The 21,219-nt window shown below is 30.6% G+C and overlaps 1 protein-coding gene across 1 annotated transcript; it reads left to right on the top strand.

Annotated features, from left to right (window-relative positions):
- Window positions 1–1,048: 1,048 nt before the first annotated feature.
- On the top strand, window positions 1,049–16,177 carry LOC110103096 (ubiquitin-conjugating enzyme E2 36). The gene is made up of 5 exons (XM_028699772.1): window positions 1,049–1,102; window positions 10,668–10,709; window positions 10,782–10,855; window positions 11,830–11,927; window positions 15,854–16,177. Exons 1-5 carry the CDS (start codon window positions 1,088–1,090, stop codon window positions 15,889–15,891), a joined length of 267 nt encoding a protein of 88 aa, XP_028555605.1. The 5' UTR covers window positions 1,049–1,087; the 3' UTR covers window positions 15,892–16,177.
- The last annotated feature ends 5,042 nt before the right edge of the window (window positions 16,178–21,219 follow it).

Genomic DNA, 21,219 nt, shown 5'->3' with positions numbered 1-21,219 from the left:
GTATTTTAAACGTTAATGATTCTTTGGGCCACACAAGTCTCCGTTGATATGTGTAATATTCACTCTCGTTGGTACTGTTTTGCTCTTTAATTAATAGTCATGTGCCTTTGTGTTTATATTTTGTTTCTTCTGGCTTCTGTATGCTTTGTTAGTTCAGATCTGGGTTGTTAATTTTCAAAGTTTATGACATTCATATCACAAAATTCTTATGTTGTTGCATATCTGATGCCTAAATTATGCATCCCCCGCCCATAGGAAAGTTAGCTGCTTTGGTTTTTGACTTTTTATGTTGATTTATCATTCTCTCTTTCATTACTCAAAACGCTGTTTTTAGTTCGTATTTTTTCTTTGATTATTTATACTGTTCCTTTGTTTTGGTTCTTGACGAGCTTTATTTTAATCAACTCAATAGGATTTCGTTGCAGCCGCCAGTTTCTTAAAATCATTGAATCAAATATCAACTAAATGAATCGATGACTAAGCAACCCACACAACAACCAAACCAGTGAACTCATGATTGAACCGACCCACACATCTTGACCTTTGGATCAGAAATACCAAAAGAGTACATTTCGTTCTCATAGGCATTATTATAGGCATGTTTTCCACGAATTGAAAGCACAAACTACTAAATAAAAATTTGCAAGGCAAAATAATTAGAATGAATTAGTATTTAGATTTTGAATTTACTCATTGTAATGCACTAGAATTGTTCTTTCAGAGTGTAGATCTTCAGATTTTCATGGCATATAAAATTTAGGAAAATTGATGAGTTGATCTTCTGTGAAAGGAATGGAAGAGAAGTTGTGTAATGGGATTTATGTAATGTGGAGTTAACGTCACTTGCAAACCTCAATGGAATGAATGCCAATGATGGTTTCATAAAGAAAACATCAAGAAGTTCAAATGACTAAAAGGATTATTGATGATGATGATCTCTAGTAACTCAATTCTTTACTAAAAGACGAATGCCTTTGTAGAAGTTTTTTTTTTCCTCTAATTCCAATCTGATGTGTTTTTGTTTTATCTATTCCTTTGATTAGGAGGGGTTTTTAAGCTTGAATTGTTTCTTCCTGAAGAATATCCCATGGCCGCTCCCAAGGTATGCAGAATGCTTCTGAAAAATGTTTTCATATTTTATTGTTACTTTTCTGCAAAGGTTCTGATATGTTCTTTCCGCTAGGTTTTTGTTACATGCTTAAGTATTATATACAGGTATGTTAAAGAAGTAATTTGGATAAAATGTGGTACTTATTAGTTATCAGAAGATTTGAACTTGTTCAATCCATTTGGACTACCTTAGTTTATTCTCTCATTTACATAATTCTCATGGCTAAAGTTATTGGACAACTGATTTGGCTATTACATCGAGTCAGCGCATCAACTAAGGCCGAATTTTTAAAAGAAACATGTTTAAGATCTAATTAAATAAAAGAAGCATAATTAACAAAAAATTTAAAAAAGAGCAAATTTACCAAATTATCTAGCGCAATTTAAATACACCAAATGATTTGGCGAGTTCAGATTAAGTCAAATCATTTGGCGTATTCACCTAGAGAGAAAAATAAGTGTGAGTGAGGAGAAGAAGAACGAGAAGAGAGAGGGGAAAGAAAATAGAGGGAGAAAGATTACCAGATAAGAGAGAGGAAAGCAATGATTTTTGTTCTAAGTAAAAGGAGAGCAAGTGATTAATAAACTTAATATAATTAAAAAATTATAAGTTTATAATTAATTTAATTACGCATCATTTTAATACATTATTAAAGTAAATCAAACATTAATTAAATTAAATTAAGTTATTAAAATTAGTTAAATTATATTATAAATTTAAATAAACATAATTATAAATTAAAAAGTTATAATTATAAATTAAAAATTATTAATTATAAAATTAAATTGAAATTATAATTTAAATAAAGTTATAAATTTAATTAAGTTTTTAAATTTTAATGTAATTAAACTAAAATTTAAATAAATTTATTAAAAATTAATGAAATTAAATTAAATTAAGTTTATAAATTTTAATTTAGTTTAAAAAATTTAATAACTTAGTTTGTAACTAATTTAATTGTAATTATATTTTAAATAAATATTATAACTTATGTTAAATTTATAAATTTATTAATTTAAATTAAGTATAATTTAATTCAATTTATAATTTAATTTTACCTAAATTTATAGCTTAATTTTAATTTAATTATGTTATATTTTACTTATAAGTTATTAAAATTATAACTAATTAAAAATTAAAGTTATAATTTTTATTTTTAATTATATTAAGTTATATTAATACTGCTCCTCATCTCTACTTAGAAAAAAATCAGCTGTTCTCCCTCTCTCTCTTTCCACCCTCTCTCTCTCTATGGTGTCCGTTCTCTCTTTCCTCACAGTTTTTCTTCTCCTAGAGAGTACGCTAAATGATTTGGCTTATTCTGAACTCGCAAATCATTGGCCCGTATTTAGACTGCGCAGAATTTAACGGGGAATGGTTGCTCCTTTTTTAAAAATTTTTATTAATTACGCTTCTTTTATTTAATTAGATCTTAAGCACGCTTCTTTTAAAATTTCGGTCGGCTTTGTTTGCTTAAGCTTGTTTAACCTTAATTCTTGATGAACCATCAGGATGATTGGCTGTGCTTAATAATTTGAGGTTCCTGTACTTTTCTGTGCACAAATTAGTGGTAAAAAATGCACGGTCCCAGTACTTACTGCTTGCAGGGAATGCTGCAATTCATTTATGTGGCTTTCCACGGCCCTGGTATATCTAATGAGAATACTATTGTATTCCTTTTTCTGTTTAAATTTATGATGTGTATTGTTCATCATTTTGGTTTTATTAGTCTGTATCCCTGGTTTATTTAGACAAGGCTAATTATGATTATGACGTTGTATGCTATGTTATCTGTTTGAATATGTTACTTTCTTTGCTATAGAAGTTAGCTTTGGCATTGAGTTCCTTAGGAATTTCAAGCTTGCATAGCAATTTCACCATCTCTTGCTAAGCAGTTTTTTTTAATAAAATTTCTGGAAAACATGAAGGGTGTATTTTTGCAAGAATTTAACAAAATGGGGTATCTTATTCTTCTCATATAGTCCATTTCATGTGAGCCTTTAGATGATTTCTCAACAGTAAAGATCAAAATTATGTATTTTGAAAGTAAACAGATATTTAATAAAAACATACAGTCGGGGAACCATTTTACTAGTGTCCAAAATAAAGTACCCAAATGTGATTTTCCCCAAAAGAGTGGTCTATAATGTCATGCATGCAACTTGTTGATCAATATAATTGTTGTTTTTTACTTTTTTCTACCTATCATTGTCAATTAGGCAAGACAGATAAGGTCATAAAGCCTCATGCATCTCTTAGGTAAATATTATTATTAAGGTGTTGCTTTAACAAGCATCTTGCCTTTGGGTTCTAGAAAGTGAATAAATCACTATTCCTTAATTAGAGATGGTAGTGTGAAAACTTCTACATGGAAGATGATTTTGTTCAACATGACAATTTGACATGTGTCATATAAAACAAGCATCAATATTTAAATTAAATGTAGGTTAGAAAGCGTCATGTTCTAGAGTTGTAAATCTTTAGGGCAAAGATAATATGATGGTGGTGGGTAGCTTTTTAGTGAGATTAATGGTTATCAGATGTTATGGATCTTTAGTTTAATATTTAGAGAGGTGTTCTAAAGTTTTGGTGGAATGTTGAGGGTTTTAGAGGGGTATATTAGTAGGAATGCCAAGACTAGTTCAGTTTAGGCTGATTTAGAAGATCACTTTTGGGGATGATTTTATGTGATATATATAGCTAAAAAGATGCTGAAAGGTTAGCTTAGAATATGAACATGTGATATGGAATTAATGGTAGAGTATTTTGTATTTTAAGAAGGCGTTAAATTATAGGAAATAAGACTAAGTTCAAGTGTTTTTTTTTTAATTTGGGCTGATGATTATGTGAAAGTGTTTAGAAGAGTTTTATGATTTTGATTATTGGTTTATTGGTCTTAAAAGATGCTTATAAAGTAGAGGAAGAGTTATGAATAGTTTATGGCAAGTGTTTAAGAGGACTTATAAGTAACATAAAAACAAAGAAAACTAAATAATCTCATGAAAGAAAAAGTATATACTTGAAGTAAAAAAAAATCAAACAAATTAAGAGAACTTCTTCACAAAATTATTTTATTTCAAAATAAAAAATTACAATGAATATCAACCCATATTTATAGACATTATAAGTATAATTTTTGGAGATAAAAAGAAGAAAAATGGAGGGAAAGAGGAAATTTATGTGCATTAAAGAGGAGTTCCCACTACCTCCTTTTCTAATGCTTTCTCCTTACCTAACAATGTTATGGCTGACCATATAAGCTTCTAGATGATAAATAAAATATAAATTGCATTTAAAATATTTAAAACTATGGGCTCATTATTGAGCTATTGTAATTTGGGTTTTTCTTTAATCATTTTTTAGGCTTTGGTCTTAGCTTTTATAATTGGGCTTTTAGCTTGATTATCTTCGTCCACATGATGTGTTATATCAACTCCCCTAACTTAGTTGAGCTCTACTCTATAGAGTTAAAATTCAAGTAGTTTTCTATCAATTGTGGGGCCAAAGTCTTTAAGTCAATACGCATTAGTCACATATCATCACTAAGTGATTTATTATTGCAACAAACCCAAAATGATGACCAACAATTAGATTGGTTGGTGCTTTCTCAATGATGATATAATCGTGTAGATAAAGATAATCAGCTAAAAGTTTTATTGTAAGAGCTAAGATCAGAGCTTAAGAAAAAATCAAAGAAAATGCCTAATTATAGGGGCCCAGTCAAGAGCTCAATAAAGAGTTCATAGTTTTAAATATTTTAAATGTAATTTTTATTTTATTTTTCATCTAGAAGTTTGTATGGTCAACCATGAAATAGCTAAGTAGGAATGTGACATTTAGAAAAAGGATAGTTGGAACTCCTCTTTAATGCTCACCAATCCTCTATTTCCTTCTTTTTTTTTTTCTTTAAAAATTAGACTTATCATGCCTATAAATAAAAGTTAATATGCTTGCAATTTTTTAGTTTTGGAATGAATTAATTTTATGAAGAAGTTCCCTTAATTTGCTTAGTGCTTGATGGCTTTAAGTGTGTGACTTTTCTTTGCTGAGATTGGATAGTTTATCTTTATGCCTTTTTTGATACTTAGAAGTCCTTTTAAACACATGCTCTAAATTATTCTCAATTCTTCCTCCACTCATAAGCATTTTTTAAGACCAATAATTAGCAATCAAAATCATAAAATCATTCTAAACACAAAAATATTATTAAGTATTAATTTTAGCAATAATCAGTCACTTTTAATATAAAACAATAAAAATATTTCATTCAGAAAAAATGATAATTTAATAGTCTTAATTTTGAAATTCCACAAGAAAAATAACGGATGAATATAACATTTAAGCAATGATTAGGCTTCACTTAATGAAATGGAATCCAGTATGTATCACACTTCATAAAGTTTTAATTACACTTGTAAATCAACCTCTAAACAAATTAAAAGAAAGAACAATAATGAAATTCATCCAAATGAAGGATTGGGTCTCTTGCCAATACTTGGAGAAATCTCTAGAAGTCTATATCAAGACTTGCCGGGTACTCAACGAATACACATCCAACCAACATATATATATAAAATTGAAGGAAATTGGAATTGGTGTGTAATACTCAATATTTTTTCAACATGCCTTTGGAATCCTATTTAGCCCACAAATAGGAAATTCTCACCAACCTCCTAGTAAAAGAAGTTCTAATTCTCCCAGCATTTAAACAATTGGAATCAACGTCAAGTTTCAAAAATTTCAATTAAATTCTTCCACAAGAAAAATGAGAGGTGACACAATAAAATATATATATATTCTATGCCTTAGGTGTGATATTTAATGCACAAACAACTTAAATAAGAAATTTCTCATAAGTCTTATTGGTCTTGTAAAAATAATAAGTTCAAATTTCCCCAACATATAAATAATTTGAATCAACCTTAGGTTTTAAAACTTTCAATCAAAATTTTCCACAAGGACAATGAGAGGCGACATAAAAAAACGAGAGCTAAAAAATTTGAGTTAATGGCTGGACTATGGTATTTCATGGAAGAAATTTCTAGACAAGTATAGTCGGAAATATGAATTATTGCAACAAATCTTGGAATTGTAACATCAATTGAGACTGTAGCATAATAATGACAATCAAGGCTTAGTGACTATAGTCAATTAGCTAACTATAAAGTTCCCAATTTGCATTATTCTGCTTGAGATGGAAAATTTTGGCTCATAAATTAAGTATTTAATATTTTTCATGTAAAGCTAATGCAATTCTTGCAAGGTAACTTATGAATCTCCACAAATAAATCTATCATCTCAATACACAAGAAACTTATGGTTCCCACCAGCTATAGTTGAAATAATTATTGCATATTAGTTAACTTTTAGAACAAGATGAGTAGATCCAACTGTTAAGGTGTTTGATATGAATTCACAAAGAAGAGATTGAAAGAGAGAAATTTACCTGATTATAGTTTCATGAACTAAAGTCAAATTAGATGATCTTGAAGTTTGGACTAGTATCTGCGCTTTACATATTTTTATTGCATAGGTATTTATATCAATGCACTGTTTGATTTTATATGACTCCATATTTCTTCGTAGGGAGCCTTTCATAATTTAGCTGTACCATTACATTATCATTTGGTTTAAATTTCACATGTTTTTGGTTCACATCAATAATTCACTTGTAATCAACTGTTAGTTTTTTTATCAATCTCTTTTTGCAAATCATAAAACTTATATGTAAATCAAGCAAATGATATGAAATAAATAAAAAATAAATTAAAATGCCAATATGTACCCTATTGATTATAACCTATCTCTAGATGATGAGACAACAAAGGAGAGCTTGCAAGCCTCATAAATATGAAAATGCCTATCTGGAGGAACTACCTCTAAAGGAAATTAACTTACATGATCTAAATATCAATGAAGATTATTTACACTTTGAAATTCAATTAAACTTTAAAAATTTTATTTACTTAGATAATTTTTTATTCACAAATTTATTGAAATATTGATAATATTGATGCAATTTTACTCTCTTTGATGTGAAACCACATGCAAAAGAGCTTGATAAGAAATTTAAGAATAATTGACAATGTAATCTCAATTAATAATTTATTGAAATAACAAACAAATTCATTAAAGAATCTTAGTTTTCCACTTGCTTAGGCGAAGGAGCACATGTAGGTTAACCAAATCTTGTAGATAAACAAAAATAGTAGCAATACGAAGAGCTATTAACCGACAATCCACAATTTAATAATGAGAGTTTTCACCTCGGGGATTGATCACTCAACTACACTAGGCTTTGGCGAGAGAAGATTTTGCACGCTAGAATCGAGATCACCACTAGGAAGACGATGCCGGAGGTCTTTGCCCACAGGAAAGTAGTCGGAGTTGGTGGAGGGGCTGACCGTGGATGATCTAATCGTGGTCCTGGAATTCTCTATGTTGACGTCACGAAAGACGATCTCTGAACGTCCACACGTCCTTGGGGATCAAAGACTAATCTCTGATCGATGTTCAGATTGGCCATACGTCTTTGAAAGGGAGGTGGAAGGGAGTCGTCTTCTTCTTCTCTTGGCTTCCAAATTCACAAGGGAGGGAGAAATGAGGGAGGTGACCAAGGTAGAGAGAGAGGGGGCGAGTGACTTGGGTGAGGGAATTTAGGTTAGGTGGGGGAGAGAATGAGATTTACTCAAATCTTAAATTAACTTCAGAATTTGAGTAAATTAGGAGGGAATCAATTTGAAATTGATTTCAAATTTCAAATAGGGATAAGGGAGTAATGGGCATTAAATGGGGCCCATCAAGAGGGGGGCCGACGGGTTCTAGAGAGAGGGAGGGAGTTTTTTTCAAAACCTGAAATTAATTTCAGGTTTTTGAATGAAATAGGGGGAATATTAATTTGAAATTGATTTCAAATTAATGTGTAATCAATGCATTAATTAGTGGCTTGAATGGGGTTCCATTTATGGTGAGGCAGGCGGCTTCTGGAGAGGGGAATAGTATGGGAGCCATTGAAGAGTTTCTAAATCGGCACATAAGATTTAGGAAAGATTATAATGAAATCCATTTGAATTTGAATTCCATCATGATGCGGATTTAAATACTTTCCTAATTAGGAATTTCCAAAATTGGAAAGTTTTGAAATTCAAAATTTGAATTTCAAATTGACTCCAATTTTTCCCTCTCAAGCCCAACCAAATTTGGAAGGAAGCATGATGAGTGAGAGCTTCATCACAATCGGAAAGGGAGCTTGGTGGGGGCGGCGGCAAAGTGGAGGGGAGGATGGTTTGATTGCTTGACGTCGGGTTATGGTGATTTTGGTGGAGGAGGGAGGTGAATTGGGGAAGCTATTGAGTGAAAAGGATGGGAGTAAGTGGACGAAAATGTGGCCGGTGGCTTGGGAATGAGTTAGGGCCGGCGGGTTGGGGAAAGAAAGAAGAGCGGGATGAAGGGGATAAACCACGAGCCACAGACTCTTCAAATGACTGGTGGGTATTGCTTTAGCCCTCACCTTGGGCTTTCTCTCTCACTTCTCTCTAGCTCTCATGCAAGAAGAGTAAGAAGAAACAAAATAAAATTTTCATTCAATAATTCATCATCTTCATTACATAAGAAATGGCCATATATATAGGCCTCAAAATGATAAAGGAAACAAAAGACTAAATGCCCCTTGGGCTACAATAGCGACCAAATACCCATAAGGATAAAAACGGAAAAACTGAAAAATAAAAATAAACTACTGCATAAAATGACTTAAAATAAAACTCCTGATTGTGGCTGTCAATCTCCGGTGTCTCCGATGGTACACGTGTCGAAATTGCTGACGATGTCCTCATCACTCTTCCTCAAGTCTTTTTATGAATCTATATTTCAAGAAATCTGAAAAAAAATAAAAATTAATTTTCATTTGATTTGCAGAAGTAGCTTCGTTAAAATTTTCATTGTGAGTTAACTTATCTCATTGATTTATGGGCTCAAGTTGTTCACATTCATATTTGAGATTTTCTTTATCACTTTGTCAATTGGACAAAGCAATTACAACATGTATGATTTGCTTAGCTACATTCATAAATACATTCTATGTATTCTAGAAACTCATGATTAGGTTCACGTTTTAAATCAAATTCAATTGTAGGGTCACTTTCAAATTTAAGTTTAGTTTCTAATGGAAGTATTGATTTGTAATGATCGCATGCTAAAATTTGATTTCTAATTTTTGTTAAATTCTAGCTCTTGTTTATAAATAAATAAGTTCAAATTCATATTCATATTCATGTTCTAATATAAATGTATATTCAGGCAACACAACAAAAGAATCCGATAATAATTTTTAATGTTCATCTAATTATAGGTTCACTTTCAAATTCAGTTGTAGTTTTAGAATTGATGTCATCTGCAAATTGGATTCATAATCAGATTCAATTGTAGTTTCACTTTCAAATTCAAATCTTGTTTCTAAGAGATGTGTAGATTCAAAATTGATCTAATGTTCAAATTCGATTATCAAATTTTGACTCAAATTTCATCTCTTTTCTAAGAATAAGTTCAGGCTCATGCTAAATTGTTAATGTAAGTTGATTCAGACTTCACAACATAAAAAATATCCATTTGTAACTATAAACTTGCATCTAATTCATCTTTAAAAGATAATTATGAATAGCGATTTCTTTAATAAAATCAGGTTTGACCATACATGATTTTTGTATCTGTCTAGTTCATAGGTTTGAGAGGAGAAGGTAAAGGTTTTGATTTTAATTATGGGTGTATTAGTAACAAATAGTTTTTTATATGGCTTTGATATCTACCTTATGTAGGATACAACATAGGATAACGTGCACTTTAAAAATATGCATAATTAAGACCACAATTTATAATTAAAAGGAATTATGTTTATCGAGGTGAATGAATGATTTTAGAATGAAGCTGTTGTGCTGTGATAGAGGCATTTTCTTACATTGGATTTACTTTTTCATCATTTAAATGAAGAAGATTTCAACAGGATTAAAATTAAATTTATTGAAGCAAGTTTTCAAATGTTTGTACATCCTTGTACGTACTAAGTAGTGCATTATTTAAGTAATAATTCTAAAAATTAAGTGGACTTACAGCAGAATGATAAGTTGATCAGATTCACCATAAAAAGGTCGCTTCACTTTGAATTACCAATCCAGTAAAGATAAATTCGTTAAGTAATAGATCTAAATTTGCTTCCCGATCATTAGAGCTATACATTTGAATTGTGATAGATACCGCTCCATGCATGTCTGGATCACGAAAATTTAGCTTCCATGTTATTTTATGCTGAGTTCCATGTTTATTAATTCTTATTTTTTAAATTTGATGGCCTGTGAACTTATTCCAACGTTGCATGTCCAATTTTTGTTGTTGTTTATGTTTGTATTCAACTTCAGAACCTTTTCCCCATGATGATAAATGTTTGCCTTTGTTTTTTCACACGCTGGAAACCTCTTCACTACGTCAAATAGAGTATTCAATTTGACCTATATGAGGATCCGATGCATATGAACTGTGATTGTTTTTTTCATTACTGAAACAGGTCCGCTTCCTAACCAAAATATATCATCCCAACATTGACAAGGCAAGTGCACTAATATTGACTGTTTTGTTCCTTGTGGGATAACTTTTTTTCTCAAGGTTTCTACACATGCAGCTAGGACGAATATGCCTTGATATTCTGAAAGATAAGTGGAGTCCAGCTCTGCAGATTCGAACAGTTCTGTTAAGGTGCAGGTCGATACTCTCTTTTTTTTCACTGAACAATATTTTTTCATATACTGATTGAAAGGTAAATCAAACTTTTCCATTGACACCATTGGAGAATTTATGTTCTTTCTGGCCAATTTTGTTGTGAAACAACTTAATGAAACATTACTCGAGTTTCTCCTTGCACTACTGGTACTTTGTTCGTCCAATACTATTTGGAATTTGGAGGGAGCACTGCTATGTTGTCAAAAAAAAGCTATTGTTATAAAAAAAAAAAAAAGTGTCCTAAGCATTGGCGAATTCAAGGTTGGGGCACTGGAGGCACAAGCCCCATTGGCTCAGGCTCGCATCACCATATTGTCTGATTGATTGGAGAATCAAGGTGTCCCTCCATCTTTTATTAGTTTATGACTTAGAATTAAAACATTTGTAAATAGAAATATGCCAGAGTCAGAATGTGGGAGGAATTGCAAACACACATATGCCATAGTCTTAGAGAGAGCACTAGAGGCATTACTGACATTTTAGTTGATTTTTCACTGTCTTGCAATTGGTGCAGTGTAGAATGAAATTTAATATAATAGAACTCGATTTTATTATAATGCCACAACAAAAAAAAATTCTAAATTCGCCCAAGGTCCCAAAGCATATGATGTATCTCACATCAAATAAATGTTTCTGCTATTCCTCAGATTTTCAATGCTGTTTTTGTCTTAATCAAACGGTCAAATCATACTTCAGAATTGTGTACCCAATAACCATTTTTTTTATCTTTTGTAGTTACAACTACTATCAAATTTTGTATACCCGTTAACGATTTCTTTTATCTTTTGTAGTTAGTACTACTTTCCAATGCTATGTTATCCAGTGTACATATTGACTTTGCATTTTAATTAATTTCACCACTTACCTATTACTCATATGTTTCTTTGCTGATTAATGATTATAAAATCTCTTATTTTATTTCATTTAACCATATTGTCCTATTTAATTAGCATCCAAGCGCTTTTAAGTGCTCCAAACCCAGATGATCCACTTTCAGATAACATTGCAAAACATTGGAAGACAAACGAAGCAGAAGCTGTGGAGACAGGTTAGCTTGGCATTTCTTATTGAAGATGAACTTTGTGCATTGTATTCTATGGGTAGCGAGTTGGTCACTTTTAATTTCCTTTGGGGCTCATTTGGTTGGTCTAAGTTCGTTAACATGCTTCAAATATTGATGAGATATATTATAATAATATAATCATTCAATTCATTACATATGAATATAATTCATCAACAACAACAACAACAACATTATCAAGCCTTTATCCCACTGCGGGGTCGGCTACATGAATCCGTTTTCTCTATTGTATTCTGTTAAGAGTCAAATTCTCATTTAAATCTAATAATCATTTCTAATACTTTCTAACCAAGTCTTTTAAGGTCTACCTCTACTGTTCTTAACATAGGCAAAAATCTAATACATCTACTCTCCTAATTGGGTCATTAGAAGGCTGACATTTTATGTGACTAAAACATCTAAGGCGGCTCTTTCTAATCTTATCTGCAATTGGAGCTATTTCTTCCTTTTTCACGTCTATACTTGTTTTGTCTCTAATAGTGTAGCCACTCATCCACTTGAGCATCCTCATCTCTGCAACACTTAACTTAATTTTATGCTTCTTTTTTAATGGCCAACGTTCCGCGTCAAAAAGCATTGTAGGTCTCATCTCCGTTTTATAGAATTTTCACTTTAGTTTGAGGGGTACTTTTTTGTCACACAATAGGCTCAATGCATTCCTCCACTCAACCATCCAACTTGAATTCTACTATTAATATCTCCATCTATTTCACTATCATTTGAGCAACAAGCCTAAGATATCTAAAATATGTACTCTTTTTAATGATTTGATTGCCCAAAGTCGCAATCACCCCACTAGATCTATAGCTACTAAAACTACAGGCATGTATTCTATTTTAGTTCTATTCAAAGGAAAGCTTTTAGACTCTAAGGTTGAAATTCAAGTTTTCCTTCAACTCTCTCCTTTTTAGTCTTATCAACAAGAAGAATATCATTAGCATAAAGCATACACTGGGGAACATCCTCTTGTAAATGTCTAGTAAGTACATCCATGATTAAAGCAAAAGAAAAAAGATATAGGCTTAAAGTTGATCTTTTGATGTAATCCAAATGAAATAGGAAAATACTTAGTCAAACCTCATTGTGTTTGAATACAAGTAACGGCTACAGCATACATATCTTTAATGACTTGAATATAAGCATTATTAACTCCTTTCTTTTTTAGAACTCTACATAGCACTTCTCTTGAAATTTTATAATATATTTTCTCTAAATCAATAAATATCACATGTAGATCTTGCTTATTTTATCCATGTACTTCTCTATCAAATCTCTCAATAAACATATAACTTCCATAATAAACCTACCTAGCATGAATCCAAATTGGTTTTGAAAAACATTAGTATCACATCAAAATCTATGCTCAATAACTCTTTCCCATGCTTTTAATATATAACACATTAACTTAGTTCCTATATAATTTGCACACTCCTATGCATTTCCTTTATTCTTAAAGATAGAAATTAACACACTCCCTTCATCTTACATTTTTTTAGTCTTCAAAATAATATGAACAAGTTTTGTAAGCGAAAAAATTCCTTCAACTATATTTCATATCTCTATTAGAATATTATTAGGTCCAATAAATTTTTCACATTTTATTTTCTTTAAAGTCATTCTAACTTCAATTTTAATAATACGATGATAGAAATAATTTTTTTTTTATTTAGGGTTCTTAAGTTCACTAAAATCAATCGTATTCTCACAATCTTCATTGAAAATTTAATGAAATATCTTATTCACTTTTGTTGAATATCCTTTTCTAATAAAAATACTTTTTGATATTCATCCTTAATACACATCACTTGAACTAAATTAATAACTTATACATATATTCTATTGCCCTTCTTAGTATCTAATATATTATATAAATCATTAAAAGCTAAATTCTTTGCATCGTATATTACTTTCTTAAACTCCTTATGAGCCCTTTTATATATTTTCTAATTTTTTGAGTTTTTACGTATAAACCAATTTTTATAATAAAGTTTTTTTAATGTTTTATCTTTTCTTACATTTTTTATTCCACCATCAACTATTTTTACTATTAGGAGTTTTTCCTTTTGATGCTCTAAGCATTTGCAACATTTTTAATATTACTACTTATTTTTTTCCACATAACATTAGCATCCTTATGTGCTGTCAAAATCTGAAGATATTAAATCTTACTCTTAAAAATATATTTATTAGTGTTCTTTTAATGCCCCATCTAATCTTTGAACAATATTTTATTTTATTTTTTATATTCCTTCCCTTCATCTTAAAGTCCAAAACTAATAAACGACGTTGAATACATAAATTTTCACTTAGAATAACTTTACAATTTTTGCAATTCAAATAATATATTTTTCTTATAAGAAAATAATCAATTTGAGTTTTACTATATCCATTCTTATAAATGATGAGATGCTCCTCTCATTTTTTTAATTAAGGTATTAGTAATTACAAAATCATTAGTTAGAGCAAAATCTAATATCATCCTACCAACTTTATTAGCCACCATGAATGCTTTTAAAATTTTCTATATGTGACTAGAATTCCTTTGACCTCATTCTACTGCTTAAAGCCAAAGTATATATTCTGAAAATAACAAGACTCGTTAAGTTCAACATTTGGTTGGTTTTCTTTTGACACCAATAATAACTTTTTAACTCCGCAAACATTCTAAAATTTCTCTATTAAGTGATTTCAATTTCTCACGGAAAGTAAATGTGAATGGAACATTCATTTTGTACGTGTTTTCTAGTTTGGGATCATTTGATTACTTGATAGCATTTTTTAAATCAATCATTTGGCTAGATGTGATTTGGTCCCGAAGGTAATTAAATGGATTTTATATAAGTTGGTGTATGGCATGATGTTACTACATGCTTTGTTACATCTTCAAGCGCATATCAAAGTTTATGTAAAGACACATCATTCATAAATGGCTATATAATTACATATATTTTGCAAAGACATGCATATATTATTCAATAGTTGGTATGCATAGCAATTAAAGCTTCGTTTGGGACGGTTTTTTTACTGCTTCTTAAAACAACTTTTTAGTAAAAAAGTTGAAATTTTTGTACTCTAAAGCTGCTTTAAGAAGTAACAAAAAAACCGTCCCAAACAAATTCTAGGTACTCATGTTTCATACTATATATTACATAATATGCATGAATGAAAGTTGATATGTTTTACCTTCTTCTGATATGTTAAGATTGACTTTGAACCAGCAGTATATTGATTCATAATTTGATAGATTTAGGCTTCGTTTGAGACAACTTTCATATTGTTTTTTAAAGCAGCTTTCTAAAAAGTTGAAGTTTTTTGTACTAGAAAATAACTTTAAAAAACAATAAAAAAGTCGTCCCAAACAAAACCTTAGTGGATGCCCTGATATATTTTTTATATAAGAAAATAATCAATTTGAGTTTTACTATATCCATTCTTATAAATGATGAGATGCTCCTCTCTTTTTTTAATTAAAGTATTAGTAATTACAAAATCATAAGTTAGAGCAAAATCTAATATCATCCTACCAACTTTATTAGCCACCATGAATGCTTTTAAAATTTTCTAGATATGACTAGAATTCCTTTGACCTCATTCTGCTGCTTAAAGCCAAAGTATATTATTTTACCTTCTTCTGATATGTTAAGATTGACAATGAAGCAGCAGTATATTGATTCATAATTTGACCTAAACAACAGTAAAAAAGTCATCCCAAACAAAACCTTAGTGGATGCCCTGCATCAGGAAAGCTCGACTTGCTCGTTAAACTATGAACTGATAATTTTCAAATTCATTATAAAATCTTCATTTATTTACAGTAAGCAGCAGTGTGACTTTGATCTTCTTGAAAATCTAAATATTCTTTGATCTTCTTCATCTTGGGATGATTAACACAGCCAAGGAGTGGACTCGCCTGTACGCCACCGGAGCTTGAACGGCCAACTTACTGTGAAATTCTGCCATTAGTGATTTTCTATCATATTTCTAGATGGTGTTGATGAACTTTCAAAGGGTCAGAGCTTCCTCTTCAAGCTTGAGGTAGCCCTGACAACTGCTTTGTTGACCTAATATTGCTCTGAAAGTAACTAACTTGAATGTCTTTTAGCTTCAGCTATTGTAACTGTTGAATTTGGCCTTAAGTTGTGAATTTCTTGCTTTCACAATAAGCAATCTATAAGGTGCTTTATCATGATGCAGAATTATTATTATTATTATTATTTTTTCATATTTGTTTCTTTAGTTTTTATTAGGTGTTTCTTATGAGAGTGTTATAAGTAAACTCTATAAGACATAAAAGTAAATTAAAATAAAATAAAAAGAATGTGTCATTTGATATGACTTTAATTGAAATGATGAACACTTGGGCTTTGTTTAGGATTAGTTTTAGGCCATTATTTTTTTTTAAATGATTTTTTAACTAAAAAATAACTTTACAAAGTAGTAAGAAGGTCGTCTCAAATGAAGCCTTGATCTTATACACTAACTATTTCATTTAGGTCCATCAAGTAGCTTTTTAATAAATGCCCTAATCGATATGTTTGGGATATTTTTGCAAAGATTTGTTATATATTGTAAAAAATAGGTAAAATTATTCTGTGCGGATATGGACGCCGTTCGGATGTGAATCAGAGCGCACCGTGTCATCTCTTTGTTGTGTACTGTGGTTGTGTATCCACTGTGTATTAGGTGATGTGATGCATTCTGATTCGTCTTTGAATGATCAGGTGTCCGCACAAAATAATTTCTCTTAGCTATGAATGTGGATTGAAGGCGAAGTAACGTTTGTACTTGGCCATGATATTTTTATTGTAGGGGCTCAAGTAATTTCTATCCATTGATTTGATGAGACAATAAGAAGAAACAGAAGTAGGCTTGATTTATTAATTGAAAATATATTTTTTTTTAAAAAAAATCATAACATTTAAACGGCTATGCTTCTAATGATATCTATAAAAATATAATTTTATAGATTTATGATTCCTCTTTATTCTATACAAATCTACCATGTTATACATTTGCCCTCGTCTTGAATTCTGTGATGGTTTCATTCTTCATATTCATCTAGCCTTCATAATATAGGTGGTTATATAATTGATGACAGTCAATTAACAAATAAATTAGAATTTTTAAAGAAAATATAATGTAAATGCATTAAAAAAATACTTGGGTATGTCTGATTTAATATAAAATGATATAAATATCTTAAATGCAGGGGTATTTGATCAAAAATAAAACAACAACAACATCAAGCCTTTGTCCCACTACGTGGGGTCGGCTACATGAATCCTTTTTTTGTCATTGTATCCTTTTAAAAATCAAATCTTCATTTAAATCTTTCTTAACATAAGTCAAATCTAATACATCAACTTTCCAAACTGGGTCATCGGAAGGCCTCTGTTTAATGTGACCAAATCATCTAAGGCGACTCTCTCTACTCTTATCTTCCATTGGAGCTACTCCAACCTTTTCACGTATATGCTCATTTCGTATCCTATCTTTAAGGGTAAAGCCACTCATCCACCTAAGCATCCTTCTCTATGCAAACACTATTATGCTTCTCTTTTAATGGCTAACATTCGACGACATAAAGCATTGCAGGTCTCACCACCATCTTATAGAATTTTCCCATAAGTTTGAGGGGGACTTTTCTATTGCACAACAAGCCCGATGCATTCCTCCACTTCAACCATCTAACTTGAATTCTACTGATAATATCCCCATCTATTTCACCATCACTCTGAACGATAGATCCAAGATATCTAAAACGTGTACTCTTATTATCGTCCAAAGTCACAATCCCCTCACTAGGTCTATTGCTACTAAAATTACACTCTATATATTTAGTTTTAGATCTTCTCAAGCGAAAACCTTTAGACTCTAAAGTTGACCTCCATAATTCAAGTTTACCTTCAACTCCATCTCTAGTCTTATCAACAAGAAGAATAGCATCATCAAAAAACATACACCAAGGTACATTCTCTTGCAAATGTTTAGTGAGAACATCCATGACTAAAGCAAAAAGATATGGATTTAAGGCTGATCCTTGATGTAATCCAACTGAAATAGGAAAATACTTGGTCAAACCACCTTGTGTTTGAACACAAGTAATAGCTCATGCATACATATCTTTAATGATTTGAATATAAGTGTTATTAACTCCTTTCTTTTCAAGAACTCTCCATAGCACTTATCTTGAAACTTTATCATATGCTTTCTCTAAATCAATAAATATCATATGTAGATCATTCTTATTCTTTCTATATTTCTCCATCAAACCTCCTAATAAATATATGGCTTCCATGGTAGACCTACCCGACATGAATCCAAATTGATTTTGAGAAACATTAGTATCAAGCTGCAACCTACGCTCCATAACTCGCTCCCAAAGTTTTAAAGTATGACACATTAACTTAATTCATCTATAATTCACACACTCATGTGCATCAACTTTATTCTTAAAAATAGGACACTCATTCTCCACTCATATGGCATTTTTTTAGTCTTCAAAACAATATTAAAAAGTTTAGTAAGTCAAGAAATTCCTTCATCTCTTAAGCATTTCCACATCTCTATTGGAATATCATCAGGTCCAATAGCTTTTCCACACTTCATTTTCTTTAAATCATCTCTAATTTCAGTTTTACTAATATGTTGATAAAAATAAAAATATTTATTTTCATTTAGAGTGCTAAAGTCGCTAAAGTCAATCGTATTTTTACATTCTTCATTAAAAAATTTAGCAAAATATCTCATACACCTTTCTTGAATATCATCCTTAATACACTTCACTTGAACTAAATCTTTACTACTATCTCTTTGTTTGGTTAATTTATACATATATCTTTTTCCCTCCATAGTATCTAATCTTTTATATAAATCATTAAAATCTAAACTTTTTACATCGCAAATAGCTTTCTTAGATTCCTTACGAGCTTCTTTATATCTTTCCCTATAACAAATCTTCTTATTTTTTATCTTTTCTTACACATTTGGATTCCACCACCAATTATTTTTATTTTTAGGAGTTTTTCCCTTTGAAACTCCAAGTACATCTTTTGCAATATTCTTAATATCACCAACCACTTTTTCCACATAATATTAACATCGCATGCACAGACATAACCTTAAGATCTAAAATCTTATTTTTAAAAATACTTTTGTTAATATTCTTTAGATATCCCAATCTAATCCTAGAAAATTATTTTACTTTATTTTTTAATTTTCTATCCCTTTATCTTAAAGTCCAAAACTAATAATCGATATTAGGTAAATAATTTTTCACTTGGAATAACTTTAAAATCTTTGCAATCTAAATGATCTAACTTTCCTATAAGAAAATAATCAATTAGCATTTTACTAAATTCATTTTAATAAGTGATCTAAAATTAAAAAAATAAAATAAAATATTTAAAATTCATCTATTTTAATTTTGATTCATTTAAAAATTATTAAATTTGATTAATTTTTAAATATATTATAAATTTTATATCATTATTATTAGAATTTATTGTTGACACTGACCGCTATCATTATTGAACTTTATACTATATTCATATTACTTCAAGGCAAATAAAAAAAATAATCACTTATTTCTATTTTACACCCATTCAAATAATCCCAAACATTTCAACTACGCTCATTATTCATTTTTTGTTTTATTTTAATTTGCATTCCCAAATAGCCACTAAATACAAAGATATAACATAAGAAAATAACACACATTAATGTCAGCATACATGAGCAAGGAAGTAGGTTAACAACTAGCTTGAGGAATAGATTTAAAAAAAAAATATTTTTGGTGCTCCCATTCTTGATTTAGAGAAATTATCCTATGCGGACACTGAATAGTCTGGAGGCTAATCAAAACGCGCCACATCACCCTGTACTCAACTTTACCCAGCACCGATACCGACCAAAAAAATGATGTGGCGGGTCTGATTGGCCCCCGTATGACATCCGGTGTCCGCATAGAATAATTTATCCTTCATTTGACACCAAACAATCACTTTTTCATGAACAACATAAAAAAAAAAGAAGTTAACAATCTCCAGAAGAACCTAACAGGTTGAAAATCTATTTGATTGATTAAAACCACCAAGTTTAATCAGGTTTGGTTCAAACATCAACTCATTGCATGGCTGTAATTCCATCTAACTTCTAACCAGACACCTTAGTTTTCAGAAAATACAAAGCCGTAGATGTCTCAGCACAATGCATAAAAGAGAGAAACTGGAAGATGATCATGTTCAGATAAACTTTAAATTCAGGCAAAAACCATACATTTCATCAGCTCTTCATATAAATATTACTCCCGGTTGAACATGTAGATCGATCCAGCTTTTCAAGCAAACCTTAAGTCAATGCGATGCTGTGCGAGGGATGCGAGGCCTCACTGGAGTCTTTGATGGACTAACCCTGACAAAAAAAAAAAAAAAAAAAGATAAACCTAATTTGTTAAGCGGAAACTTCATAGATTAACTGCAGCATTTGATGATTGGAGTGTAATATACCTAATTTGGAAGAAACCAAGGAGGCTATGCCACTACAGTTCAGTAGCTAGAATGGCACACTCCAGCCTGGCAATGAAGAGGAACAAGAAAACAAAATCCAAAGAGTTAATATCGAAATCATGTTGTGTAACAAGATCTTCGTAGATTTTTAGTAAATGTGATCTCTATTACAAGGGTTTTTAGTCTTATTATTATAAGAGTTCTTAAGGCCAATTACCCTCTCCCCTAAAAAATTTAGAATACTAGTCCCTTTAGCAAATTCCCCCCCCCCTAAAAATTATTTATTACATGTCGAACCCCACTAGGAGCACTGCCCCCTTGGACCCCCGACATATATGCAAAACGTACTACGATCCAGTATATGAACAAAATGTTGATGATATTTTCAAAATATATTAAGTACTCAAGTACAAAGAATCATTAGTCACTAAAACTATATATATAAAATAATTCTCAAAAAAAAAAAAAAACCAATTATCTATACATTTACTTATAAGCTTGCCCCCCCTGAAAATTAAGGTTGGTTCCGCCCCTGTATCTATAAAACATTTTCAAATATCATAATTATCATCACTCTCTATCATTAGACCTTTGTTCATTCTTGTTAAGTGCCATATGAGGTATAGCTGAAATTTGTGAAAATGTTATTACACAACTTCATATTAGTTATGTATATATATCTAATTATTGTGACTTCTACCCCAGTTGTACATGCTCTAATCACCAAAATATATATTCTCTCACCTTATCTT

Source organism: Dendrobium catenatum, unplaced genomic scaffold (assembly GCF_001605985.2).
Source record: "Dendrobium catenatum unplaced genomic scaffold, ASM160598v2 fragScaff_scaffold_133, whole genome shotgun sequence".
NCBI classification, from domain to species: domain Eukaryota; kingdom Viridiplantae; phylum Streptophyta; class Magnoliopsida; order Asparagales; family Orchidaceae; genus Dendrobium; species Dendrobium catenatum.
This window is presented reverse-complemented; position numbering and strand designations above follow the sequence as displayed.